Here is a 26,962-nt window from a genome sequence, read left to right on the forward strand (position 1 = left end):
TGTTTTAAATTAACTATATTGTTAATTCAATATTAAAAACATGATATTATTTAAAAATTTCTAAAGTAAAAAAATATTAATCATCTTGCACTTCTTCAATTACATTATCATTTATGGGTTCTGCCTCAACATTCTCCTCAACAATATGATCGTCTTCTATATGTTCGAGTTTATTAAAAATTTCATCAGCTTTTGGGTTCTCATCATGTGGTTTTTCTTCATTACGACCTTGCTGATCAACTGGGTGAGCCGTCAATGAAAGATTAGAAGCTGGAGAACAGGGATCTTGTAACTTTTAATGAAAAAATATGTTTAATTAACTAATAAACTTGATTTCTATATTAACTATATATAGTATTTACCTGTTTCTCTTCATCGGTCTATTATATAAATTGGAAAATTAATTATTTAATTTAAAGATACAGAATAATTATTAGTAGTTTGATGAAGTTTATTGAACCCTACAACATTTTCACTTGATCTACACTGAAATTGTCATTAAATTTGAGATGAGTTTTTTTTACCGATAAATGTAAGTTCTGTCTCGTAGGATATAATAAATTTGCTATATATAGTAAAGAAAAGTTTTATATCGACATATTTAAGCGATCTATTGCCATAATGAAAAACCAGCTGCAAAGCTGGTATTTGCATAAGCAAATACTCGTTAGTTAGTAGTTAGGTTTTTATGAATAAGGTCGTAATACTCTGAAGAAATGCTTGCAATAGACCGGTCCATCCTTAGTAATAAGCAAAATGGAATTAGGTTTACATAGAATTTATGACGAGTTTCATTAACCTTATAGGAACTAGTCCAATTTTAGTTTAAATTTTTTGTAAGTTTTTTGGTTTGCTTTGACCTATGGAATACGGACATAATGAAATCGACTCAGAATCTTTATTATTATAAAATTTTTTAAGAAATATTGTAGGACATTTAACTTCTTAATTCTTTATATCTTTAAAATCATTAATGCAAATAGGATTATAAATAAATCTTGGCAAAACTTACATTTTTAACAAGGCTCATATGACGTCGGAAAAATTGTTGTATTTTGCGTGCAGCCATTTCCTGTTGCCTTAGATCTTGTTCAGTTTCTGGGCGTATGATTGAAGGGGGTTTGATCGGCTCATCAAGGAAAAGAGATCTTCTTGTTAAGAAACCACGGAAATTGGACTGCAAATAATGTTTAATTTCAATTAATGGGTTAATTAAATAATATATAAAGTATTTGTTTTAGAATAAGTTGTAGTAAAGTAGAAATATTTAGGAATTAATTAGAAAATCAACAAATTTATAAGTTTTTGATAAGGGGAACGAATTACCCAAAAACTTGCAAGTTGTGAAACAAAATTTGATTTGAAAAAGAAATTGTGTATATCCATATTTATATCCATATCAAGGCTTTGGTTAAGAAGGGTTATACACCATTGTGATTTCCTTCAAAGAGTAAAGTTTCAAAATCAGAGAAACAAAAAAACAAGCACACCAGAAAGAAAGAAGAAGATAATTAGAAAGGATAGATATAATTACCAAAACAGTACCCTATGAGATGAGAGAGAAAGTCTTTGTCCCTCTATAAAGCCCAGCCGAAGAAGTGACTTATATCTTAAACTACGAGGGTCTAGGCCCGCAATATCGCCCATTTAGTCAAGGAAACTATTCCTCAGCCTGGCATTCTGTATCCTAGGACAGAAGCAAATTAGATTCTTGAACGACTTTATTTCCACCTCGTTCTCGCATAACCTACAGTAGTCCGGTATATCGCTGCCCCACTTACTGACAAAGGCCCTAACTAAGTAAAGCCCCATTAGCATCCCTGTCAGAATTGTTAGACTGCATCTATCCAGTTCTCTAAATATTTTGGTTGCCCCCATATCAAGTTTTGGCCGTAGAGCCATTTATACTTTGCAATCCAATATATACTATTCCAGGACTGGTTTATGATGTCACAGATTCTTTCGAATATAAGCCTATAATAGTGACAAATAGGTGGTTTTACCATCCTTTCTTTGTCATCTATATCAATATTCGAATCTAATCAGTTCGTCCGCACCCTCATGCACATTATAGTGTCCTGGCACCCAACACAATCTAATGATAAACAATCTCATAATCTCCCTAAGGGCATTTCTTCAATCTACAACCAGGCGCGAATGTACCGTTTGACAAGTCAATGCGCTGAGAGCAGCTTGACTATTAACATAAATTGTCACAACTAATCCCTGATCGATATGATTCCGTATCAGTTCCGTCGCTTTCCAGATCGCTAGGACCTCTGCTTTGAAGACACTACATTTGTCAGCTATATAAACACAGGCACCCGTGCCGGTATCCATCTTGGACCCGTCAGAAAAAACTGCACACCCATCAAACAGTCTATCGGATACCAGCCAATCGTCCCTAGTTGGAAATTCTATCAGAGGTGTTTCCCCGAAGTCTAGAGTCGTAATATCATAATCCGTAATTCCGCGAGGGACCTACTTCGTAGTATTTTGTATGGTCGTCACGTGAAGGTTTGACTAACGAAGACTCGTAGGGTCTTAGCAGATTCCTAGCCGCCACGCCCGCGACAAAGTGTTCTATGCTTTTCTGTACTTGTTCATTAGCATTTTTACTCATTATGTTAACACGGTGATGACATTGGAGGTAAGTACTTACTACGTTCGCTTACAAATAACTACTTAAATAAGTACATACTTTATACTAATTAAACTTAAATTAGCTCAATTTCAGTTTATGGACCTAATAGATCACATATGAAGTTTATAGGATTATATAGACAAACCTGTATTTTAACAGCCGCCTCTATGCGTAACTTTTCTTCCATGCGTTTTATTTCTCGTTCTCGAAAATATTGATATAAACTATCGGTGCCCTCAGTACTCTGAAAAAAATTGTTATTCATTGTTATTCATATAAGTACCTTACAAATTCATTATTACTTACATTCTTAGCAGTCATATAGGCATTTACGAATTTCTGATAGGCCGCTTCAATAACTGGTCTGGAAACTTTCAATTCATCATCGGTAAATTTACATTTCTTTACTAGTTGATCTAGCATATCGGATTCGTTAAATTTAATAATCTCCTTTTCCTTTCCCATTTCACAACGACGTTGGGCCAAAAAACGTCGAAAACACTCTTCCATAGCTTCACACATATACTCGATCTTTTCCTTGGGTATATCACAAATACACATATCGCCAATGACATCATCGACAATATGTAAGGCTTGATTAATTGCAGATTTGGCGACTTACAAAAAAATAAAATAAAATAATATAATATATAGCAATTTTTTGTTAAATACTAATTACTTCTTGCTTTATCCCGTGCCACTATCACAGAATGTAAATAATCAATTATAAATTGACATAAACATTCAGTTGTCGGTTGACATCTTAAAACTTCTCTTGTTATATCCGATAATAACTCGGGAAGACCCTCCGGTACATTTATGACTTGTGATCTTAATTTACCGCGTTGTATTAGATGATGCATTTTATTTGAATTTTTTTTTTTTTCAGAAAAGTGATTTTTATTTGACAATGTAAAATATTTAAATTAGGGTGAACACTTTTCAGTTTCAAAATTTACTCCATGAAAATCGGCATAATACAATCTTTAACTCGGTGAAATTTAAACATAATTTTTTAATTTTTATAAAAGCTTTTGATCAAATTTCAGTTACAAAATTTCAAAATTTATTAACAAAATAATCTTAAAAAAGTCAATTTCAATTAAAAATTTATTTTTATTGAAATAAATAAATTTCAAAATAAAAATTTGAATTATTTTTCGAAATTTTTTACTATTCTATTTTTCAGATTCGAAATTTATTAAAGAAAAAAAGAAAAATAGTATATTTTTATTCTTTCTAACATTTTTTTATGTTGTTCTAAATATTTTTTTGCAAATCATAGAACAATTTTGAAGTAAAAATATTCTAAAACAAATTATTTAATGAGCTAGGTGCCACACCCACATTAAAAATAAGTATTAAAAATCGTATATATATGACACTTTAATAGCTTAGAATCCTTAAATTTTGCACGGAAAATTCTGACATCCATTTACACATTGAGAAAAAAAATTGACCAACTAGGGCGGGGCACCTGTCATTTGAAAAATGTTGGGTCCTATATTTATATTATATTTTTCTAATTGAGCTTTCGTTAATTTTTTTTCTTGATTCTACACTAATGAAGACCATATCACTATCACTATTTCACATCCATACATGTCCAATACTCGACGGAAATGGAAAAGTACCCCTATTGAATTAAACGAAGAAGCTAAACAGCTTCTAGAAAATGAAAATCTGCCTTATTTAGAAGAAGTATTTACTAAAAAACATAAAATATTATATAATACAAACATACGACTTTTTCATTACAACTCTCGAAATTACCTTTATCATTAAAATTCCTTTACCGAACCTTTACTTTTATGTTTAGAAACGATTACCAACCTTTTAAATATAATTTAAGTTATAGATTTTTGGCCGCCATCTCGTAGAATGGTCCACTGTCGGTTGGAAGTCCCCAAAAAATACCCATTTTTAAATTAAAATCCCTATTTGAGTATTCAAACTCTAAAATGGCTAAAAACACACCACAAATGTTGGCAGATAATAGATTAGAGGCATCAAATGTTGAAATTTTTCATCGAATAACTCAAACTCTGAAGCCTAATTTTATAATTTGGGATCATTGTAAATCGGTTTACATAATTAAATAGAGAAACTAATAGGACAATATCGCTGATTGCATTAAATACCCATGGAACAGCATTTCAAAGTATCATACAGCATGTACTGTATAAAACATGAAATGTGTGCAAGTAATGTTAAACAGGGCGACACAAAGAAACAATTAAGTTTTTAAACTACACCCTGTAGGTTGCAACTTTTTTTAAAAAAGTGTCTGTTAATATCGCTTTAAACATGTTTTAAATAATTAATACTAATTATATAAGCTCTACAAAAATCAGTCCCTCAGAACGACGCGGATGTCATAGTTTTTGGCAAGTGAATAAGAAAGTTAACAGTTAATAAACAAATATTTGTAATTAATCTTATCATACAAAACAATAGAAAAAATGCTTAAAATTTTATTTATCTAAATAATCTCAACCACATTTGATTTGGCTACTCTGGATTCAACAATAATCGTATCTTGTCGTGGCTTACGAGGTTTAAACACTTCTTCCTTTGGCTCATGTTGTGCCATATGACGTCTCAGACGAGTCGAGTTATTAAATGCTTTTTCACATTTTGTACACTGATACGGCAGTACATCTAAATGTAAGCGTTTATGGGCAGCCAAATTACTCGAAATACGGAAAGGTCGTCCACAAATATCACATTTGTAGGGATATTCATTTGTGTGTAACAGCATATGACGTCTATAGCCAGACATTTGTGTTAAGCCTTTACCACAAACTTCACACTGATACGGTTTTACATCTTCGTGTGTCATCATGTGTACTTTTAGAGAATGACTTTCACGATAGGATTTCCCACAAGTACCGCAAATGTATGGCCTTTCTCCCGTATGCAGCATAAAATGTAGTTTCCTTTGTTCGGCTGTATGAAAAGATTTATCGCATAATTCACATGCATACGGGCGTATGTTACTATGTTTACGTTCATGAACTCGCAGACTAGTCGAAGTACGATAATGTTGACCACATATGGAACATTTATAACGTTTTTCATCGCTGTGCGTTAACATGTGCACATTGTAATGGGTTTTTGTTCGAGATTTTTTGCCACAGATTTTACATACATGAGGTTTTTCTCCGGTATGCACATAGCTATGCTCTCGCAGACGACACATTTTATCGAAAACTTTGCCACAGTATTGACATGTTAAATCGGCTTCCGTTAGTGTGTTTCCCTGAAAAGATGAATATTTAATTATAAAATACATTATAGAAAACTACTACAAAAACCATTCCAACAAATGGAAATCGATGTTCAAAGGATATATTTAGATATTCATTTTTCAATCTATGTATTTTAAAAATTACAATTAGTTCTTTGTTATCAGGGACCAAATTCTGGCATTGAAAGCGATCGAAATTTCTAATAAAATATTTAAAAATTCCATTGAGATTTCGTTCGCTTTCGAATGCCAGAATTTGTCTGCAGATTCTGAATACTTAAAGACTTTTAAGAATGCAAAACTATTTATAGAAAGTAATTTGGAATAGTTATAATTAAGAATGTTATCTATAGGCTCTATTAATATTAAGGAATTCAAAATATTGAACTAAACATTTCTATCTTTAAAATACAACTTACCTTTAAAGATTTTCTTTTAACAATCTTTTTTGCTTCTTTTACTTTTGATTCTTCTTCCAGTACCTCTACTTCACAATTATCATCTTTCTCTTCCATTTCCTTAGAATCATCAAATCCTTTTAGTTCCTCCTCGCCTGCTTCACTATCATTTACAGTGCTTAAAATATATTCACTATTCTCATCGTCTGCTTCATTTTTAACCAATATTTCTTCACTATTACTTTCTTCATTCTCAATACAGTTACTACTTCTTGAATCATCCATTGCTCGTTTATTATTTTCTGTATCAGATTCATCTATTTCCAGCCATTCCTCATATTCATATTCTGCTTCCACATTATTAACTTCTATAACTTCACCAGTATCTGAAACATATTCTTCGGTATTTTCCGCATTCTCCTCAGCTCCTCCTACATCGATCTCTTGTTCAACAATTTGTTCCTCCTCCTCAATAACTGTATCAACAATTTCTTCCTTTGTATGTTGAACTTCTGCCACCGCCTGTAAACGTTCTCTATACGCCCGGTCATTTTGCAAAACCATTTCTTTAAATAGATATGATTGCAGTAAGTGTTCCACACAGCTATTGCAGATGTGTTCAGGCATGCCATTCTCATGATTTTCTCCAAAACACTCCAATGTGGTACAATAGTGTAGTAAAGCAGCCAATGTGGTTGATTCATCATCAATAACCGTCTCGTCCAGTAAATGTTTGTAATCACCACATTCTCGATTACATGCCCGACAATCAACTTTAAGTACTAAAGTCATTTTTATTATTTATTTATGTGATTAGTTTTATATTTTTATTAAAAAAGGAACAAAAATGCAATTTGTTTAACAAGGCTTTAAATTAATTTCATCAGCTGTGACGACAAAAGCGTTATCATTCACAATAACGTCGACAGAGTTGCATTGTTTGTTTATCAACAAACATTAAAAACCAGAGGTGGAGAAAGTTCGATAAATAATTCTTTTAGAAAGTTTTTCTTAATGTCCGCTTCTAATCAAAACTAAATAAATAAAATAATAATTAACATTATACAGTAGGACCTTGATTATCCGTAATTCGATTATCTGGCAACATCAATTATCAGGGATGGAAAAATAAATTTTTTGTATATTAGAAAGTTTGTGATGGTCAAAAGTAGGGGGTTCTATAAATCGACTTTCGAATAATCGAAAAATCGACTTTTTGTCGAAAAGTCGAAGTCGACTATTTTGTTCCAAAAAAGTCCATAACTCGACTATTGTCTGTGAAAAAAGTCGAAAAGTCGACTTTGTTAACAAAAGTCGAAAAAAGTGGATAAGTCGAATAAAATCGAAAAAAGTCGAAAAGTCGTAAAAAGTCGAAAAATCGGAAAAAGTCGAAAAAAGTCGGAAAAAGTCGGAAACTGGAAAATTGTAGAAACTAGTCAAAAATAGTCGAAAATTTTAAAAAAGTCAAAAATTCTAATAGTCGAAAAAACTTAAAAAAAGTCAAAAAATAGACGGAAAAAAGTCGAAAGAAGTCGAAAATAGTCAAAAAGTCGAAAAAAGTCGGAAAAAGTCGAAAAGTCGAAAAAAGTCGAAAAAGGTCGAAAAGTCGACTATTTATAAAATACTTATAGTCGATAAGTCTAAAAGTCGACTTTTAATTAAATGAAAAAAGTCGAAAAATCGACTTTTCATAAAATGCAAAAATTCGAAAAGTCGACTTTTAACTAAATGAAAAAAGTCGAAAAGTCGACTTTTCGTTTCAACTATAGAACCCTAGTCAAAAGTCGAAAAGTGGACTTTGTAAACAAAAGTCAAAAAACATATATAATAACATAATCAGTTTAAAATTTAAGACCTAAACAATATCGGAGAGACGATTTTTTGCAATTTATGAACATTTAACTTTCCATACATTTTTAATGTACAAAGAATTGATTTTTCGACTTAAAGAATTTTGAAATTATCAACTTTTTTCGACATATCTCAACTTTTTTCACTTTTGGAAAAGTCGACATATCAAACTGTTTTTAATATCGACTTTCGATTTTATTCGATTATTTTACTTTTTCCGAGTTTTCAACGTTTACCTAGTTTTTTCGATCCTTTTCGATTTTTGGACCTTTTTTCGTCTTGTATTGGAAGAAAATTTCAATTCGAATCAAAATAAGCTACGACTCTTCGATTTTTTCAGACCTTTGCCGACTTTTATATGCAAAATCGATTCTTAGACTTTTTTGTTACAAGATAGTCGATTTATAGACTTCTATTATTTTCAAGTAGATTTATAAAACCCGACCTTCTGATAGTCATGTAAAATTTAACAATAAATATATTATGCAAATTATCAACTAAGCGAACACAACTATTATTATAGATACTATTGTGAATGACAGATGGTATCAACAAAAAACAGCTGATTGGAGAAGTACGTGTCAAGCTATCAGAAACAGAATTCGTCAGAACAAAATAAAATTTTAAACTAAAGAAAAAAATAAAAATTAATTATATTTAAAAAGAAATAAAAATGGCTACATTAAATTTATTAAATCTTAATGTGGATACACTTTTCGAACAACACAGTGTGGTGGAAATTGATAGTGTACACAAGAAAATCCAAGAAGTTGTGGAAAATAAAAGGGAGGAACTTCGTACTATGGTAGGGTAAGTTTTTATTGAAGAAAAAAATAAGATGAGAATTGGCTCTAATACAATAATTAATGTTTTTATTTTAGAGAACGTTACCGGGATCTACTAAAAGCAGCTGATACCATTACCGCCATGCAAGATTCAACGAAAGCACTAATCACACAAGTTGATAATATCAATGGCAATTGCAAAAATCTCAATGAACAACAATTATTGGGTTTTAAAACGGAAACGGATAGTGCCGGCGAGCTAAAGAATCGTAATGCTAATAAGCAATTGAATAACTATTTCAGTACAATGATACAAATTAAGTTATTGACATCATTACCCGAACTAATATGGTCTCAACTGGATCGTGAACATTATTATGCTGCTACCGAACTCTTTATATTTAGTCGTCATATTAGCACGGGTCTACAGTTGGATTCCAACAATCCTATAATGCAAAAATTACCAGTAGCTAAAAAACAATGGGAAATTATTAAACCATTTCATATGACCATTAAACAACAGGTAATGCTTGCACTGGAAAGAGAAAATTTAGGAGCAGAACTTACCATTGATTGTATACTATCGCTTTTACAATTGGAACGTTGTACATTGGAAAGTGCTCTAAAGACATTTCTAAACTTAAGATGTACGGCTTTTCTAAATTGCTTAAATGCTGATAGTGGCAGGGTAAAGGAAAGAATTTTATCTAGTTTGCGGGTACTCAATGACAGTTTGGATATGGTGGCAAAATGTTTTATGGGTAAGAATACAAATAATATCTTAAGTTTAACAAAAACTGAAGCTTTTCATTTTCACTTTTAGATAAAAGTCCTTTGTTTACTAAACTTGCGGAATATTCAGAACCTAGTGCTCCACCAACAATAGTACGCATGGATAATGATGATGTACAATTTGCTCATCTTTTACCTGATATAATAACCAATTACAAGCCTAAATTTGATGCAGTTACTCTTAACAATGAAGCTGTACGTTTGAGTCTGGAACAGTTTCTTACTGATACTCAGCGTATTGCCAGCAAGCAACTTAAACAACTTTTCGATTTGGTTACTCATATGAATTCTATTCAGGACATAAAAACAGAAGCCAATAATCTAAAGAAACAACTCAATCTAAATGCTTTGACAACACAGTTTCAATTGACGCAGTCACTTGATTTCTATGAACTACGTTATGTTCCTTTAATAAATCAAAGAATACGTAATATAATAAACGATAGCTGGCTTAAAACTATTAACGAAATCTCTACAAATCTAGAAAATTGTGTAAAACAACCGGAAATAGTAAATATTAAGAACTATTCATTGTGGCAAGAATTTCCCACAGATTTACCCAATAGTTTAGATCAGGCTTTAAATGATGATTTAAAAATGAAAAAATTGCATATGAAATCGAAAGGCTATAACGCTGAAATTATAAAAATTGTTACAAAATTTGATGAAAATTTAGCCGGCATTATAAAAGAAATGAACGTTTTGCTAGAAGAACCCACAGCGAAACTCGAAGATAAACAGGCTTTAGTGGAATTTCTCAAAGATACTGCTCAACAGCATATAACGGAATTCATAACAAAAGTAAAGAATTTACAACTGGACATCAAAGAACATCAGTCTTTACTGTTTGTTACACGTTGCTGTTGTGCTTTGATAGAACTTTGTCCACATTTGAAAATGTGTTTCTGTCAATCTACAAGTTGGCGTCAATTACTTGGCACAACTAGCTCAAGTGCATCTATGGAATATTGGCAACGTATTTGTGGCTTAATGGAGGATGAAATCTATCAATTTTGGTTGCATATTATTAAAGGTTTATTGGAGGAATACAACTGTCAACGTTATTTGGCTAAAATCGATACGTGTAATGTAATGTTGGAAGATTTTACGGTAAGTTATATTTGCATAATTTGCATACAATTTTTAATCAAACATTTTCTTTTTTTCAGCATTGGGAACAAATAACCCTCGACCAAAAAGACGATCAGGATATGCCAGTACAATCAACATTCCGTATTCCTACACAACCGCGTATTTCCTTGCAGTCTTATTTACAAATTCTTATAACCTCTCTCAAAGAAATAGTACCCGAGACTCTGCCCACAAAAGTACTCAACACCTTTAATCATAAGCTAATAGAAGAACTCTTGAAACACTATCAACAGCTGCTAAAGGATTATCCCACATTAACACAAAATATTGCATTACAACTTTATTTCGATATTAAATTCTTACAGAGTTCATTCAATATAACTAGAGAACAAAAGGAGCAGATAACGAGCTTACAAAATGCCTACAAAGAACTTATAGATCCTTTTGATTTTGAACTATTTTCATCACAATTAATGACAAACATCAAAAGATCAGTTTTACGTTCGAATTGTCTTTTGGGCGTATTGACACCATTGAATATGCAAACATCTCAAACGGGTGCAGTAGCACAGGAAAAAGATCCGAATGTCTTAAGTTTATGCTCTAGTGGCTCGACTTCACTGTGGTTCCCGCTTTTGCCAGTAGTTACTAATACCACAAATGTGGCGACAACTTCTTTGGAAAGTAAAAAGGTTACTTTAACAGAATCACCCAAGGTAAGAGTTGTATTTTGTTTAAGTGTTTTATTTTAATATTTTCTTAAAATTATTTGCAAATTTTTAAAGGATTATTTGTTTGAAACATAAAATGTCATACAATTTGCAACTATATACAATTTTTTTGGGGTAATAAGAGTAGTAGTATAAGAAAAGTATTTGTTTTATATTTGCATGATTTAGAATGCGTTTTAATGGTTATTGACTAATACATTGAGTTTCATGCTGAAATTATGTTTATTTTTAATAAGCTTTTAACACGATATTCATAACACTTTTACCTGCAATGGGTCTTTATTTAATATAACAAGTGCAGTTTTTGAATCAACCCTTAAATCTAAAATAGCATTTTTAATAAGGGCTTGCATTTCAACGTCCAAAAGCCTGAAGTTGTCACAAAGTGTATGGGATTTTACTTTCACAGTCTTGATATATTTGATCGACTCTTTAAACTGGCAAGTTTAAACTAAGTTTCCTCTTTAATAAAGTTTCCCATTTGTGCAAATTTGCAAAATAATTTTTTTTTCACGTAGAAAAACTTTTATTTAAAAGGCCTTTGAAAACCCATTTATTTGATATACATAGTATGTATGTGTTATGTATGTCCAAAAGCCTGAAGTTGTCACAAAGTGTATGGGATTTTACTTTCACAATCCTGATACATTTGATCGACTCTTTAAACTGGCAAGTTTAAACTAAGTTTCCTCTTTAATAAAGTTTCCCATTTGTGCAAATTTGCTAAATAATTTTTTTTCACGTAGAAAAACTCTTATTTGAAAGGCCTTTGAAAACCCATTTATTTGATATACATAGTATGTATGTGTGTCTCTTTTTTGGAAGAATACCTCTTAAACGATGCGTATTTATAGTTCGTCACCTGAAATGCAAATGGGTGTACCACAACATTTTTAAAAATTTTACAGGAAAGACACAACTCTAAACACAACTTAAAACTATTGTTCTATAAAAACGACATTTTCTTATAAGTATTATATCACAACGTTAATACATACGTTTCAATATATCGTCACCTAAAACGCAAACTGCTCTATCTAACATTTTTTAAATTTTACAGGAGAAGCAAAAAGCTATTGAAATTGAAAAGTTTGTTTCTATCAACGCGATTTATTTGTAGTAAATAAACAAATGGTTTAATAGTGAAACTTATCAGTTGTTATGATAGTTGACAATGGCGTATATACAAATGGATAAATTGGACTTTTTACTTTTAATATTTAAATGTTTTTGTAGATAGGGCCTTTTGTTTTTTGTCAATAAAATCGCAAATTTTGGTCGGAGGAGCCCAATTTTTGTGTGGACATTTGTTTTGATGCAATACATTATAATCAACAATAAAATCGATTTTGAATTTTTCGTTAGTTAGGGCCGTTTGCGTTTCAGTAACGATATGTAACTATACACCAGACATTGTCTATTATGTTGATTTTAAGGTCTTTCTGAATTGTGGAAATGACTAATTTGTTGCTACGCCCTTTTGAATTTCATCATATTAACAAAATCGGAGTTTTTGACAGTAGAGTTCTAAAAATTTGCCACCACATGTCTTTTGATGCAGTAGACCATTTTCAATCAAAAAGACGAATACGCCCTCAGTAAAATATATTCCAAATGGATTTCAAAAATTCCGTAATTTTGAGCTTATCGCGGGAAAACTGGTTACGCTGAATCCGTAGATATCTCGAAGAAGAAAGAAGATATGTCAGATTTTAAGCCTTTATTTTAAAGTTGATCGAATGGATTTTCAGAATACAATATCTTAAAAAAAAAAATTGTCTTAGCGGTGTTATAACGTCTTAAAAAGGACCAAAAATGAAGTTTTTTCAAACTTCAGGACACGTTATCTCAAATCCCAGATGTGATGAAGGAAATCTGAGACCGAATTCGGATTCAGCGCAGATGTCGTTTGTAAAGTATTTTTATTTTTTGCTGGATTGGACTCAATTTTTTTTTTCAAATTTTGTCAGCTTATGCTATTTTTCCTGTAATTAGCTCATGATAAAGCAATTTTTGAGACTCATTTCAAAAAAATTGGAAATATTTTTACATATAATACTGATGTCAGGATTTTCAATCGCTGGTAATACGGTATTCTTAAAAAGGCTGTTTCTCGGGACATTTTAATGTATATGGGGGAATTCATGTGAAGTGACCCAACTTTTGAAACTTCCGATCAGTGTGTTTGACATTTTTGTCTGACATTCATTTCTTTCTATCGATGTATAAGTTATAACTTATTACCTATTAATGGTAGAAAAAATGGATTTCTTCAATCTTTCGAAAAAAATGTAAAAAAAATTGGGACTTGTTTTTGGGAAAATACTTTGTTCCACCATTGGGAAGCCCCTGGAGAAGTTATTTTAAAAATTTTGACCCGATTGGACCAACCGTTTCGAAATGCCAGAATAATTTCCAAAAATGTGATTATGGCCCACTGCGCATGCATAGTGAAGAACATTTTATAGTTATCTGCGAAATCACTTGAAAAAAGTAATTTTATTCTTGGGGTATTACAATATCGACGGTATGAGATTTTAGTTTGGCATGTTATGTACCGTCGGGAAAGTTAATTTGTTTAGTTTTCTCATGCCTTAGAAAATTTTTTTGGAAATTTGTACATTTACGGGTAAAAAGGGGAAAAAACGGGTAAAACAGGTTTTCTTAATTATCTTACACAATATTAGTGATACAAGAAAAATTTTAAATGCACCTTTATCTACTCTTAAAATGAGCAGATGGGTGTTTTTGAAATTCGTACTTATAAGTTGTAAAAATGTGTAACAAAGGTGATTTTGGTACCTTTTTTGGCCCTTTATAACTTTTGAACTAATTAACATAATACATTTTTTATAAATATTTTGGATACATTTCCCAAAATTATGAGACACCTGTTTCGTACTTTTTTAAAATTCAGTCCTTTTTGGGTATAAAAGGGAGAAAACTGTATTTATGGTACTTTTTTTTAGCACATTAAGAAAACTTTTTCGGTTTATTGAATTATTCCTATTAAATTACGGACTAACTCTGTAATATTTATTGTAATAAAATTTTTGCTATTTCACTGGGGAAAAAAGTACCAAAAAGGGAAAAAACGGGAAATTTAATTTTATTCAAACTCATTGAGCCAATTTTTATAAAATATGTTTATACTCACACAAAATAAGCTGTTGGTATATTATTTTGGAATTCGAGTTGTAAGGCCTATATAGAACCAAATTCCTGTAAATTGTTTGGTACTTTTTGAAAGCACTATTTTTCTGGAACAAATGAATGCAGATTTGAATCGTTTGAGTTTTATCTGTGATATATAGATTTAAATACGGAACATTTTGTAAACTTAATTCTCGAAAAAGTATATTTCTAAGCGAAAAGGGGAAACATTGTAATCTTTTTATTAGTACTTTCCACTTAGGTAAAATTTATTTCACTTTTGGTACTTTTTCTTCCTTTAACTGATACTCTTTGTATGTTCTTTAATATGAATATGTCAAAACATATGATTATTAAACATACACGGTCTTCATTGAATAAGATTCTTTAAGAGACAACTTTTTAGTACTTTTTATCTCATAAATTGTACTTTTTTAATTTTCTAAAATATTCAACCTAGGAACATTAATTTTAACATACATGGTCTTGACTGAATAATATTCTGTAAGTGGGAACTATTTGGTACTTTTCTATTCTTCAAATGATACCTTTTAGATTATTAAATGAGAATTTATTGAGAGAGATTTTTGTACTTTTTCATTTTTCCGATGGTACTTTTTAATATTTTTACGATATTGAAAATAAAATTTAAAATGTAGGGACCTTAGTGAATGAGAATCTACTGAAAGGGACTTTTGGTACTTTTTCATTTATCAAATTATATTTTTTGAATTGTATATAATATTGAACATATTCAATGATATTTTATAGTACTTTTTTTCAAATATTATTTTCGAAATTTTCTATAATGTGGAAGCTAAATGAATGAAACTAAAAATACAAGCTTCTTACTGAATGCGAATTTAATCACTTGATATTGAACGCATAAAACTGAAAATGTTTAATCAATTTTAATTTTCTTGCTTTGCTTTTTAATAAAATAACATTACAACAATTTTTAAAACTAATTAATATGTATGTATATGTCTGTATTAAATTTTATAACAAACTAACATTATTTCATATACATTTTCGCAATACACCTGTTTTTAATTAACTTAATTAAATCATGTCTTTTTGTATTTATTTCGTTCAAACTTTAGACAACTCCAACACGAAAATCAACCTCAACACGTAAAACTGATACGAAATCGAAGTCTGGTGCAGCCTCATTCTTTGGCGCCATGTCCCAAGAATGGTTTCGATAAAATAATCATTAACAACAATATTTACATGTAATTTGTTTGTTTTTTTTTATTACAACAAGTATTTTAATATACAAATGCATACAAACATATTAAATATAAACACAAATATGCAATTGTTATAAGAAAATCTTTAAAAAAAAATATTTTTCATAATTTATTTAATTAGTTCTTCTCTTTCTCTCTACTTTTATAAAGTGTTCTTTAAAATATTTTAAGGATTTAAATTTTAAGCATAATTTAATCGACATTAATAAACATAAATAAATTTATTATCGCTTAAATCTTTAATTTCTGGAAACTATTTTTTGCCACCTTTTTTACCACCACCTCCTCCGCCGCCAGCTGCTTTTGGGTCTTGTCCTTTTTTTCCACCGCCACCCTTGTCTGCACCACCACCTTTATTTTTATTACCACCTTTATCACCACCACCGCCTCCTCCGGCTTTTTTCTGCAATAAGAACACATAAGCAAGTATTTTTTTAAAAAGGTTAATTACCCACTTTTTTATTTATTTTTATTACTATTTTTTCAACTGATAAAAGAGCCAACTGTTTGTTAATGGATAATTTAGTTTAAGTTAGAAAATGCAAAGAAAAAACAAAAAGAACATAGAAATAAGAAAGTTTAAAGTTTATTTTATTTTACTTGTGTTAAGTTTAGTTTAGTTAGTTGCGTTGTATTAAAGGAAAATGTTCACTTTTAGATGCTAGTTAATTACATGCTTTTCTAAGTCAAAAAAAAAAAAAAAAAAAAAACCATAAAAAAGATGCTGCTAGAAGAAAATGGTGAAAGTTCTTAATGAACTGCAAACTTTTAGTACTTCCTTAAATAAATGAAGTTGTGCAAAGAAAACACAAATATCATTGAGAACACTTAAGGTTGGTTACAATAAACGGATGATGTAATTCCTGACAAGAGATGAAACTCTTTTAATTTAAAAAGTTGATATTAAGTAAACGAATGCATTGTCAAAAGAATACAAAATGTTAGTTGCTGCAGTTGTTTCTCGGATTACTAAATAATTTGGGGGAGAGGATGTTTAAGATATATGTAAATTATTAAATTACTTTTTTTTTAACAAAATCTAAAATTAGATTTTAAAAAGTTTGTAGTTTAGAGGATTTTAAAATTGTTTTAAAAGCTCATCGATGTAACGATACCCATGCGTTCGAATATGTATATTTATCGGAATTGAAACTGATTGTTAAGACACAAGGAAAAGGTAATAGGTTGTGATGCCAATTCTTACCATATAGCACTAACACCGAATGCAGAGGACTAATAAGTTTTTAAACACACGTTGAAAAGCCACATTGCCACTTAAAATATGACACTTATTAATATTAGTCGAAATATAGAGGATATATGTATGTCTGATTTGTTTCACGGAGGAACAGATATGGGGGGAACGTGTGGCTATCAGAGAGATAAGTATTAAAATTAGCAAAAACAATAAAAAGTTTTATACTTTATAAGGCGGCATGACCGGATGGTATTTTCCAGGTACTATTGCAGATGAAAGCGGAATTCAACTCAATGCTATGTCCTTCATACTTAGATGGCAGATCTAAGATCTAACTTATATTTATAACCTTGGAACGAGTAGTCTAAATACAAACTATAAACTAAACAAGACTATAGACTAGGCTATAGACTAGACTATAGACTAGACTATAGACTAGACTAGACTATAGACTAGACTAGACTAGACTATAGACTAGACTATAGACTAGACTATAGACTAGACTATAGACTAGACTATAGACTAGACTATAGCCTAGACTATAGACTAGACTATAGACTAGACTATAGACTAGACTATAGACTAGACTATAGACTAGACTATAGACTAGACTATAGACTAGACTATAGACTAGACTATAGACTAGACTATAGACTAGACATAGACTAGACTATAGACTAGACTATAGACTAGACTATAGACTAGACTATAGACTAGACTATAGACTAGACTATAGACTAGACTATAGACTAGACTATAGACTAGACTATAGACTAGCTACTATAGACTAGACTATAGACTAGACTATAGACTAGACTATAGACTAGACTATAGGCTAGACTATAGACTAGACTATAGACTAGACTATAGACTAGACTATAGACTAGACTATAGCTAGACTATAGACTAGACTATAGACTAGACTATAGACTAGACTATAGACTAGACTATAGACTAGGACTATAGACTAGACTATAGCTAGACTATAGACTAGACTATAGACTAGACTATAGACTAGACTATAGGACTAGACTATAGACTAGACTATAGACTAGACTATAGATAGACTAGACTATAGACTAGACTATAGACTAGACTATAGACTAGACTATAGACTAGACTATAGACTAGACTATAGATAGACTATAGACTAGACTATAGACTAGACTATAGACTAGACTATAGACTAGACTATAGTACTAGACTATAGACTAGACCTATAGACTAGACTATAGACTAGACTATAGGACTAGACTATAGACTAGACTATAGACTAGACTATAGACTAGACTATAGACTAGACTATAGACTAGACTACTAGCATATAGACTAGACTATAGAGTAGACTATAGACTAGACTATAGACTAGACTATAGACTAGACTATAGACTAGACTATAGACTAGACTATACACTAGACTATAGACTAGACTATAGACTAGACTATAGACTAGACTATAGACTAGACTATAGACTAGACTATAGACTAGACTATAGACTAGACTATAGACTAGACTATACACTAGACTATAGACTAGACTATAGACTAGACTATAGACTAGCTATAGACTAATACTATAGACTAGACTATAGACTAGACTATAGACTAGACTATACACTAGACTATAGACTAGACTATAGACTAGACTATAGGACTAGACTATAGACTAGACTATAGACTAGACTATAGACTAGACTATAGACTAGACTATAGACTAGACTATAGACTAGACTATAGACTAGACTATAGACTAGACTATAGACTAGACTATAGACTAGACTATAGACTAGACTATAGACTAGACTATAGACTAGACTATAGACTAGACTATAGACTAGACTATAGACTAGACTATAGACTAGACTATAGACTAGACTATAGACTAGACTATAGACTAGACTATAGACTAGACTATAGACTAGACTATAGACTAGACTATAGACTAGACTATAGACTAGACTATAGACTAGACTATAGACTAGACTATAGACTAGACTATAGACTAGACTATAGACTAGACTATAGACTAGACTATAGACTAGACTATAGACTAGACTATAGACTAGACTATAGACTAGACTATAGACTAGACTATAGACTAGACTATAGACTAGACTATAGACTAGACTATAGACTAGACTATAGACTAGACTATAGACTAGACTATAGACTAGACTATAGACTAGACTATAGACTAGACTATAGACTAGACTATAGACTAGACTATAGACTAGACTATAGACTAGACTATAGACTAGACTATAGACTAGACTATAGACTAGACTATAGACTAGACTATAGACTAAGACTATAGACATAGACTATAGACTAGACTATAGACTAGACTATAGACTAGACTATAGACTAGACTATAGACTAGACTATAGACTAGACTATAGACTAGACTATAGACTAGACTATAGACTAGACTATAGACTAGACTATAGACTAGACTATAGACTAGACTATAGACTAGACTATAGACTAGACTATAGACTAGACTATAGACTAGACTATAGACTAGACTATAGACGTAGACTATAGACGTAGACTATAGACTAGACTATAGACTAGACTATAGACTAGACTATACTAGACTAGACTAGACTAGACTAGACTATAGACTAGACTATAGACTAGACGATAAGACTAGACTATAGACTAGACTATAGACTACGACTATAGACTAGACTATAGGACTAGACTATAGACTAGACTATAGGACTAGACTATAGACTAGACTATAGACGAGACTATATAGACTAGACTATAGACTAGACTATAGACTAGACTATAGACTAGACTATAGACTAGACTATAGACTAGACTATAGACTAGACTATAGACTAGACTATAGACTAGACTATAGACTAGACTATAGACTAGACTAGACTATAGACTAGACTATAGACTAGACTATAGACTAGACTATAGACTAGACTATAGACTAGACTATAGAGTAGACTATAGAGTAGACTATAGACTAGACTATAGACTAGACTATAGACTAGACTATAGACTAGACTATAGACTAGACTATAGACTAGACTATAGACTAGACTATAGACTAGACTATAGACTAGACTATAGACTAGACTATAGACTAGACTATAGACTAGACTATAGACTAGACTATAGACTAGACTATAGACTAGACTATAGACTAGACTATAGGCTATACTAGACTAGACTATAGACTAGACTATAGACTAGACTATAGACTAGACTATAGACTAGACTATAGACTAGACTATACACTAGACTATAAACTAGACTATAGACTAGACTATAGACTAGACTATAGACTAGACTATAGACTAGACTATAGACTAGACTATAGACTAGACTATAGACTAGACTATAGACTAGACTATAGACTAGACTATAGACTAGACTATAGGCTATACTATAGACTAGACTATAGACTAGACTATAGACTAGACTATAGACTAGACTATAGACTAGACTATAGACTAGACTATAGACTAGACTATAGACTAGACTATAGACTAGACTATAGACTAGACTATAGACTAGACTATAGACTAGACTATAGACTAGACTATAGACTAGACTATAGACTAGACTATAGACTAGACTATAGACTAGACTATAGACTAGACTATAGACTAGACTATATAGACTAGACTATAGACTAGACTATAGACTAGACTATAGACTAGACTATAGACTAGACTATAGACTAGACTATAGACTAGACTATAGACTAGACTATAGACTAGACTATAGACTAGACTATAGACTAGACTATAGACTAGACTATAGACTAGACTATAGACTAGACTATAGACTAGACTATAGACTAGACTATAGACTAGACTATAGACTAGACTATAGACTAGACTATAGACTAGACTATAGACTAGACTATAGACTAGACTATAGACTAGACTATAGACTAGACTATAGACTAGACTATAGACTAGACTATAGACTAGACTATAGACTAGACTATAGACTAGACTATAGACTAGACTATAGACTAGACTATAGACTAGACTATAGACTAGACTATAGACTAGACTATAGACTAGACTATAGACTAGACTATAGACTAGACTATAGACTAGACTATAGACTAGACTATAGACTAGACTATAGACTAGACTATAGACTAGACTATAGACTAGACTATAGACTAGACTATAGACTAGACTATAGGCTATACTATAGACTAGACTATAGACTAGACTATAGACTAGACTATAGACTAGACTATAGACTAGACTATAGACTAGACTATAGACTAGACTATAGACTAGACTATAGACTAGACTATAGACTAGACTATAGACTAGACTATAGACTAGACTATAGTCTATACTATAGACTATGACTATAGACTAGACTATAGACTAGACTATAGACTACGACTATAGACTAGACTATAGACTAGACTATAGACTAACTATAGGGACTAGACAGACTAGACTATAGACTAGACTATAGACTAGACTATAGACTAGGACTATAGACTAGAACTATAGACTCACTATAGACTAGACATAGACTAGACTAGAGACTAGACTATAGACTAGACTATAGACTAGACTATAGACTAGACTATAGACTAGACTATAGAACTATGACTATAGACTAGACTATAGACTTGACTATAGACTAGACTATAGACTAGACTATAGACTGACTATAGACTAGACTATAGACTAACTATAGACTAGACTATAGACTAGACTATAGACTAGACTATAGACTAGACTATAGACTAGACTATAGACTAGACTATAGACTAGACTATAGACTAGACTATAGACTAGACTATAGACTAGACTATAGACTAGACTATAGACTAGACTATAGACTAGACTATAGACTAGACTATAGACTAGACTATAGACTAGACTATAGACTAGACTATAGACTAGACTATAGACTAGACTATAGACTAGACTATAGACTAGACTATAGACTAGACTATAGACTAGACTATAGACTATAGACTAGACTATAGACTAGACTATAGACTAGACTATAGACTAGACTATAGACTAGACTAAAGACTAGACTATAGACTAGACTATAGACTAGACTATAGACTAGACTATAGACTATAGACTAGACTATAGACTAGACTATAGACTAGACTATAGACTATAGACTAGACTAGACTAGACTATAGACTAGACTATAGACTAGACTATAGACTAGACTATAGACTAGACTATAGACTAGACTATAGACTAGACTATAGACTAGACTATAGACTAGACTATAGACTAGACTATAGACTAGACTATAGACTAGACTATAGACTAGACTAGAGACTATAGACTAGACTATAGACTAGACTATAGACTAGACTATAGACTAGACTATAGACTAGACTATAGACTAGACTATAGACTAGACTATAGACTAGACTATAGACTAGACTATAGACTAGACTATAGACTAGATAGACTAGACTATAGACTAGACTATAGACTAGACTATAGACTAGACTATAGACTAGACTATAGACTAGACTATAGACTAGACTATAGACTAGACTATAGACTAGACTATAGACTAGACTATAGATTAGACTATAGACTATAGACTAGGCTATAGACTAGACTATAGACTAGACTATAGACTAGACTATAGACTAGACTATAGACTAGACTATAGACTAGACTATAGACTAGACTATAGACTAGACTATAGACTAGACTATAGACTAGACTATAGACTAGACTATAGACTAGACTATAGACTAGACTATAGACTAGACTATAGACTAGACTATAGACTAGACTATAGACTAGACTATAGACTAGACTATAGACTAGACTATAGACTAGACTAAAGACTAGACTATAGACTAGACTATAGACTAGACTATAGACTAGACTAAAGACTAGACTATAGACTAGACTATAGACTAGACTATAGACTAGACTATAGACTATAGACTAGACTATAGACTAGACTATAGACTAGACTATAGACTAGACTATAGACTAGACTATAGACTAGACTATAGACTAGACTATAGACTAGACTATAGACTAGACTATAGACTAGACTTCAAAGTAGTGAATTTGGAATCAAATAAAAAGGACATCCCTCCTATGACAAGTCTGTGTTAAAATCATCACTTCTTCAGGTCTTTTTCAGTACTTCCATGGAGTAAATTCTACTTCCTTTCCGCTTCTTTGGAAGTTCTTTTTTTGCTGGGAAGTACCTGATCGCACATCGGAAGCTGAGACATTGGTGCCAGGCGGGACAGATTGGAACATTAGAGTAAACTTCTGTATTGAGAATTCGGAAACCAAGATTTTTTTGTCACATCATGTAATGTGTAAATTAATTGATTTTAATATGGAGCCAACATTTTCACAGAAATTGTCAGGCTTTCATCGAAATATGAATCAAATATCTTAGGAGCGATGATATGCCGGATATTACATCCTTCATGAATACTAATTGGAAAAGTTAAATAAACTACATTAATGAAACTGAGTTTCTGAACTCAGGACGACAATTCCTCTTATAATTTGCTATATATGGTTTGTTCACCAACGTTTTTCATGAAAAGGAGCGCACTACAGGCCCGATAGTGGACTAATTGTATTTTTCGGTTCTGCCGCAATAAGTATTATCCTTACAAAATTGTGTTCCATTCAAATCCTAAAAATAATGTTTTATTATTAAAAACAAAAACACAAACTGTGTCTAATACGACTGTGTGAAATGATTTCGTTATGAAATTTTATTTCCCGAGATACCGAATGATTAAAAAACTTTGTTGAAATCATTATGCAGAGGTTTAAAAATTATTTTTTTACCAAACATTTTAATGCTGCCCTCTTGATTACTGCTGTACATTATAAAAGTATTAAATGGAATAAACGATATTTTTTTAATGTTAATTAAATAACGTCGCTTTGCGAAAAAATATAACATCTTTCTATTAATAAAAATATAAATTGAAGTAAGTATGTTAAAAGTTATCACGTTAAAGCATTTCATTTGAGCAATTAAATACACTTTATTAGTTGCACATTACTTTCACCATGCATTTGCCATTAAAAGCCTTTCAATGCAATTTTAAATTAAATGTGACAATTAATTATATAATAATCTGAAAACACTTACTAAATGACACATTTTTGTTTTTTTTTTTTTATTTATTTGTCTACTGTAAAACACAAATATTGCTTACATTACCACCAGCGCCACCGGAACCACCCCCACCACCACCGCCTCCTCCTTTATTTTTGCCCATATTGTAAGGAATTTAATTAGTAACTAAATTGATTTGGATAATTTCAAGTATTTAAGTGTTTAAAAAAATCGCGTAAATTATTTGAAAACCTAAACACTTTCGTTAAAAGAAAACCACTGAAATGTAGTTAAAGAAAATTATATTAGTTTTATTTTTTGTTTGTTTGTTTATTGTATTTGCATTGAATTTTTTGCAAATTCATAAATAACAAAATTTTCAAGAGCAAGTGCAAGGGAAAATTCAAAATGAAAATGTGTCGGAAAAGTGCTAAAAAATATTACAAACATACGAATATGTACTTATGTACTCATATATTCATATGTATTAGTATAAAAGACTTAAGAGGAAATGTGAAATGTAAAAGAACATTTTTTGGGAAAGAAGAATTATTTTTGTTATAGATCAGTGGACGGTTTGAGGGGAAAATGTTAGAAATATTTTCCGTTTTAAGGCATTTATAACTTTTGTTTAAAATTGTATAAATTTCTTAAATATTTATAATGTAATCGATTTAATGATAATAGTATTCGGCCTTTCATTTCAATGCTTAGCGACCACTGATTTAGATACGTTGTTTGCACATGTTTGGTTGCAAATTTAGTTTTTAAGTAATTTTGTTTATTTTTATTATAGTTTTTACTTTTAACAAAGATGCCTTTTAGATACTAAAAGAATATACATTATTCACTTGAATGAAGTGCGCGTTTGTCAATTTTAATTAAATTCTAAACATTTCATTATATGAGTTGTATGTCCAATTTTTATACAGAATACATGTTCTGTTTTCGGAGAATAGTGAATTTTCTGAAATTTTGAAAATAGCACAATAGGAGAATTCGAGGACAAACATTGCTTCAAATACCAAGCAAATCTTAATAAATTTTAATACGTATTAAAATTGCTTCTCTTAATTCTTAATATTTTCATTATTTTCGCATTTAAATTTTATATTCTAATTTAAGCTATATAATAGTACATAGATGTTTTTTTAACAAAAATGTTTTTTCTATTTGGTAAAAATGAGGAATAAAACTATAAAATACATTAAAGTAAAATTTTAACTATATGGTTGTGTGGCTTACAGCTCTTCACTTGGCTAAGTAGATTGTTGGCAGTACCCCGAATATAGTAAAGATATTCATTTCTATCATCATTATTTCATAGTTTTAAAGTGTAAAGTTTTTAGGGTAAAAAGCCAGTAGACAGAAGCGCAGCCAAAAGGGATAAATTTCATCATATTTAGTCAATTTAAAATTCAGGACAATTTAATAAAGTAATGTTTTGCGTATAATTGCTATGATAAACAAATATTGCTCATACGCAGATATGGATATATTTGAGTATACTTGTTATGACAAAAAAAAAATATTGTTCATACGCAGAAGTGGCCTATTCAGTCTATTCTAGTCTAGTCTAATCTAGTCTAATCTAGTCTAGTCTAGTCTAGTGTAGCCTAGTGTAGTCTAGTCTAGTGTAGTCTAGTGTAGTCTAGTCTAGTGTAGTCTAGTGTAGTCTAGTGTAGTCTAGTGTAGTCTAGTGTAGTCTAGTGTAGTCTAGTGTAGTCTAGTGTAGTCTAGTCTAGTCTAGTCTAGTCTAGTCTAGTCTAGTCTAGTCTATAGTCTATAGTCTATAGTCTATAGTCTATAGTCTATAGTCTATAGTCTATAGACTATTGTCTATAGTCTAGTCTATAGTCTAGTCTATAGTCTAGTCTATAGTCTAGTCTATAGTCTAGTCCTATAGTCTAGTCTATAGTCTAGTCTATAGTCTAGTCTATAGTCTAGTCTATAGTCTAGTCTATAGTCTAGTCTATAGTCTAGTCTATAGTCTAGTCTATAGTCTAGTCTATAGTCTAGTCTATAGTCTAGTCTATAGTCTAGTCTATAGTCTAGTCTATAGTCTAGTCTATAGTCTAGTCTATAGTCTAGTCTATAGTCTAGTCTATAGTCTAGTCTATAGTCTAGTCTATAGTCTAGTCTATAGTCTAGTCTATAGTCTAGTCTATAGTCTAGTCTATAGTCTAGTCTATAGTCTAGTCTATAGTCTAGTCTATAGTCTAGTCTATAGTCTAGTCTATAGTCTAGTCTATAGTCTAGTCTATAGTCTAGTCTATAGTCTAGTCTATAGTCTAGTCTATAGTCTAGTCTATAGTCTAGTCTATAGTCTAGTCTATAGTCTAGTCTATAGTCTAGTCTATAGTCTAGTCTATAGTCTAGTCTATAGTCTAGTCTATAGTCTAGTCTATAGTCTAGTCTATAGTCTAGTCTATAGTCTAGTCTATAGTCTAGTCTATAGTCTAGTCTAGTCTAGTCTAGTCTATAGTCTAGTCTATATAGTCTAGTCTATAGTCTAGTCTATAGTCTAGTCTATAGTCTAGTCTATAGTCTAGTCTATAGTCTAGTCTATAGTCTAGTCTATAGTCTAGTCTATAGTCTAGTCTATAGTCTAGTCTATAGTCTAGTCTATAGTCTAGTCTAGTCTAGTCTATAGTCTAGTCTATAGTCTAGTCTATAGTCTAGTCTATAGTCTAGTCTATAGTCTAGTCTATAGTCTAGTCTATAGT

The 26,962-nt window shown here is 31.1% G+C and overlaps 4 protein-coding genes across 5 annotated transcripts; 1 reads left to right on the forward strand and 3 right to left on the reverse strand.

Annotated features, from left to right (window-relative positions):
• Window positions 1–15: 15 nt before the first annotated feature.
• Window positions 16–3,577, reverse strand: LOC119616440. The gene is made up of 6 exons (XM_037972775.1): window positions 3,324–3,577; window positions 2,951–3,261; window positions 2,790–2,888; window positions 1,013–1,177; window positions 363–380; window positions 16–292 (listed from the first exon to the last, which is right to left on the reverse strand). Exons 1-6 carry the CDS (start codon window positions 3,505–3,507, stop codon window positions 77–79), a joined length of 993 nt encoding a protein of 330 aa, XP_037828703.1. The 5' UTR covers window positions 3,508–3,577; the 3' UTR covers window positions 16–76.
• Window positions 3,578–3,946: 369 nt separating this feature from the next.
• LOC119616442 (zinc finger protein 391-like) lies at window positions 3,947–7,205 on the reverse strand. Its single transcript, XM_037972778.1, has 2 exons — window positions 6,314–7,205; window positions 3,947–5,906 (listed from the first exon to the last, which is right to left on the reverse strand). The coding sequence occupies exons 1-2, from the start codon at window positions 7,082–7,084 to the stop codon at window positions 5,127–5,129; spliced, it is 1,551 nt and encodes a 516-aa protein (XP_037828706.1). The 5' UTR covers window positions 7,085–7,205; the 3' UTR covers window positions 3,947–5,126.
• Window positions 7,206–8,701: 1,496 nt separating this feature from the next.
• On the forward strand, window positions 8,702–16,172 carry LOC119616436 (conserved oligomeric Golgi complex subunit 1). 2 transcript variants are annotated; one of them, XM_037972772.1, is made up of 6 exons: window positions 8,702–8,953; window positions 9,025–9,689; window positions 9,752–10,830; window positions 10,890–11,528; window positions 11,598–11,657; window positions 15,800–16,172. In XM_037972772.1, exons 1-5 carry the CDS (start codon window positions 8,817–8,819, stop codon window positions 11,616–11,618), a joined length of 2,541 nt encoding a protein of 846 aa, XP_037828700.1. In that variant the 5' UTR covers window positions 8,702–8,816; the 3' UTR covers window positions 11,619–11,657; window positions 15,800–16,172. The 2 variants fall into 2 exon arrangements, with proteins under 2 accessions (XP_037828700.1, XP_037828699.1); XM_037972771.1 differs by lacking the exon at window positions 11,598–11,657.
• Window positions 16,018–24,524, reverse strand: LOC119616437 (rRNA 2'-O-methyltransferase fibrillarin). Its single transcript, XM_037972773.1, has 2 exons — window positions 24,337–24,524; window positions 16,018–16,352 (listed from the first exon to the last, which is right to left on the reverse strand). Exons 1-2 carry the CDS (start codon window positions 24,397–24,399, stop codon window positions 16,203–16,205), a joined length of 213 nt encoding a protein of 70 aa, XP_037828701.1. The 5' UTR covers window positions 24,400–24,524; the 3' UTR covers window positions 16,018–16,202.
• Between the last annotated feature and the right edge of the window lie 2,438 nt (window positions 24,525–26,962).

This window comes from Lucilia sericata, unplaced genomic scaffold (genome assembly GCF_015586225.1).
Source record: "Lucilia sericata isolate MDLA Ls3-8-SP2 unplaced genomic scaffold, ASM1558622v1 Contig000072F_arrow, whole genome shotgun sequence".
Taxonomy (NCBI): Eukaryota; Metazoa; Arthropoda; class Insecta; order Diptera; family Calliphoridae; genus Lucilia; species Lucilia sericata.

Bases quoted from the DNA above. Each gene is read 5' to 3' on its own strand.
- LOC119616440 (XM_037972775.1), bottom strand. From the start codon at position 3,507: ATGCATCATCTAATACAACGCGGTAAATTAAGATCACAAGTCATAAAT. The intron at 3,262-3,323 runs GTAATTAGTATT...TTTTTTTGTAAG, and splicing joins GGCACGGGATAAAGCAAGAA to TCGCCAAATCTGCAATTAAT. The intron at 2,889-2,950 runs GTAAGTAATAAT...AATTTTTTTCAG, and splicing joins CCTATATGACTGCTAAGAAT to AGTACTGAGGGCACCGATAG.
- LOC119616442 (XM_037972778.1), bottom strand. From the start codon at position 7,084: ATGACTTTAGTACTTAAAGTTGATTGTCGGGCATGTAATCGAGAATGT. The intron at 5,907-6,313 runs GTAAGTTGTATT...TCATCTTTTCAG, and splicing joins TTAAAAGAAAATCTTTAAAG to GGAAACACACTAACGGAAGC.
- LOC119616436 (XM_037972771.1), top strand. From the start codon at position 8,817: ATGGCTACATTAAATTTATTAAATCTTAATGTGGATACACTTTTCGAA. The intron at 8,954-9,024 runs GTAAGTTTTTAT...TTTTTATTTTAG, and splicing joins GAACTTCGTACTATGGTAGG to AGAACGTTACCGGGATCTAC. The intron at 11,529-15,799 runs GTAAGAGTTGTA...TTCAAACTTTAG, and splicing joins CTTTAACAGAATCACCCAAG to ACAACTCCAACACGAAAATC.
- LOC119616437 (XM_037972773.1), bottom strand. From the start codon at position 24,399: ATGGGCAAAAATAAAGGAGGAGGCGGTGGTGGTGGGGGTGGTTCCGGT. The intron at 16,353-24,336 runs GTAAGCAATATT...TTCTTATTGCAG, and splicing joins CCGGTGGCGCTGGTGGTAAT to AAAAAAGCCGGAGGAGGCGG.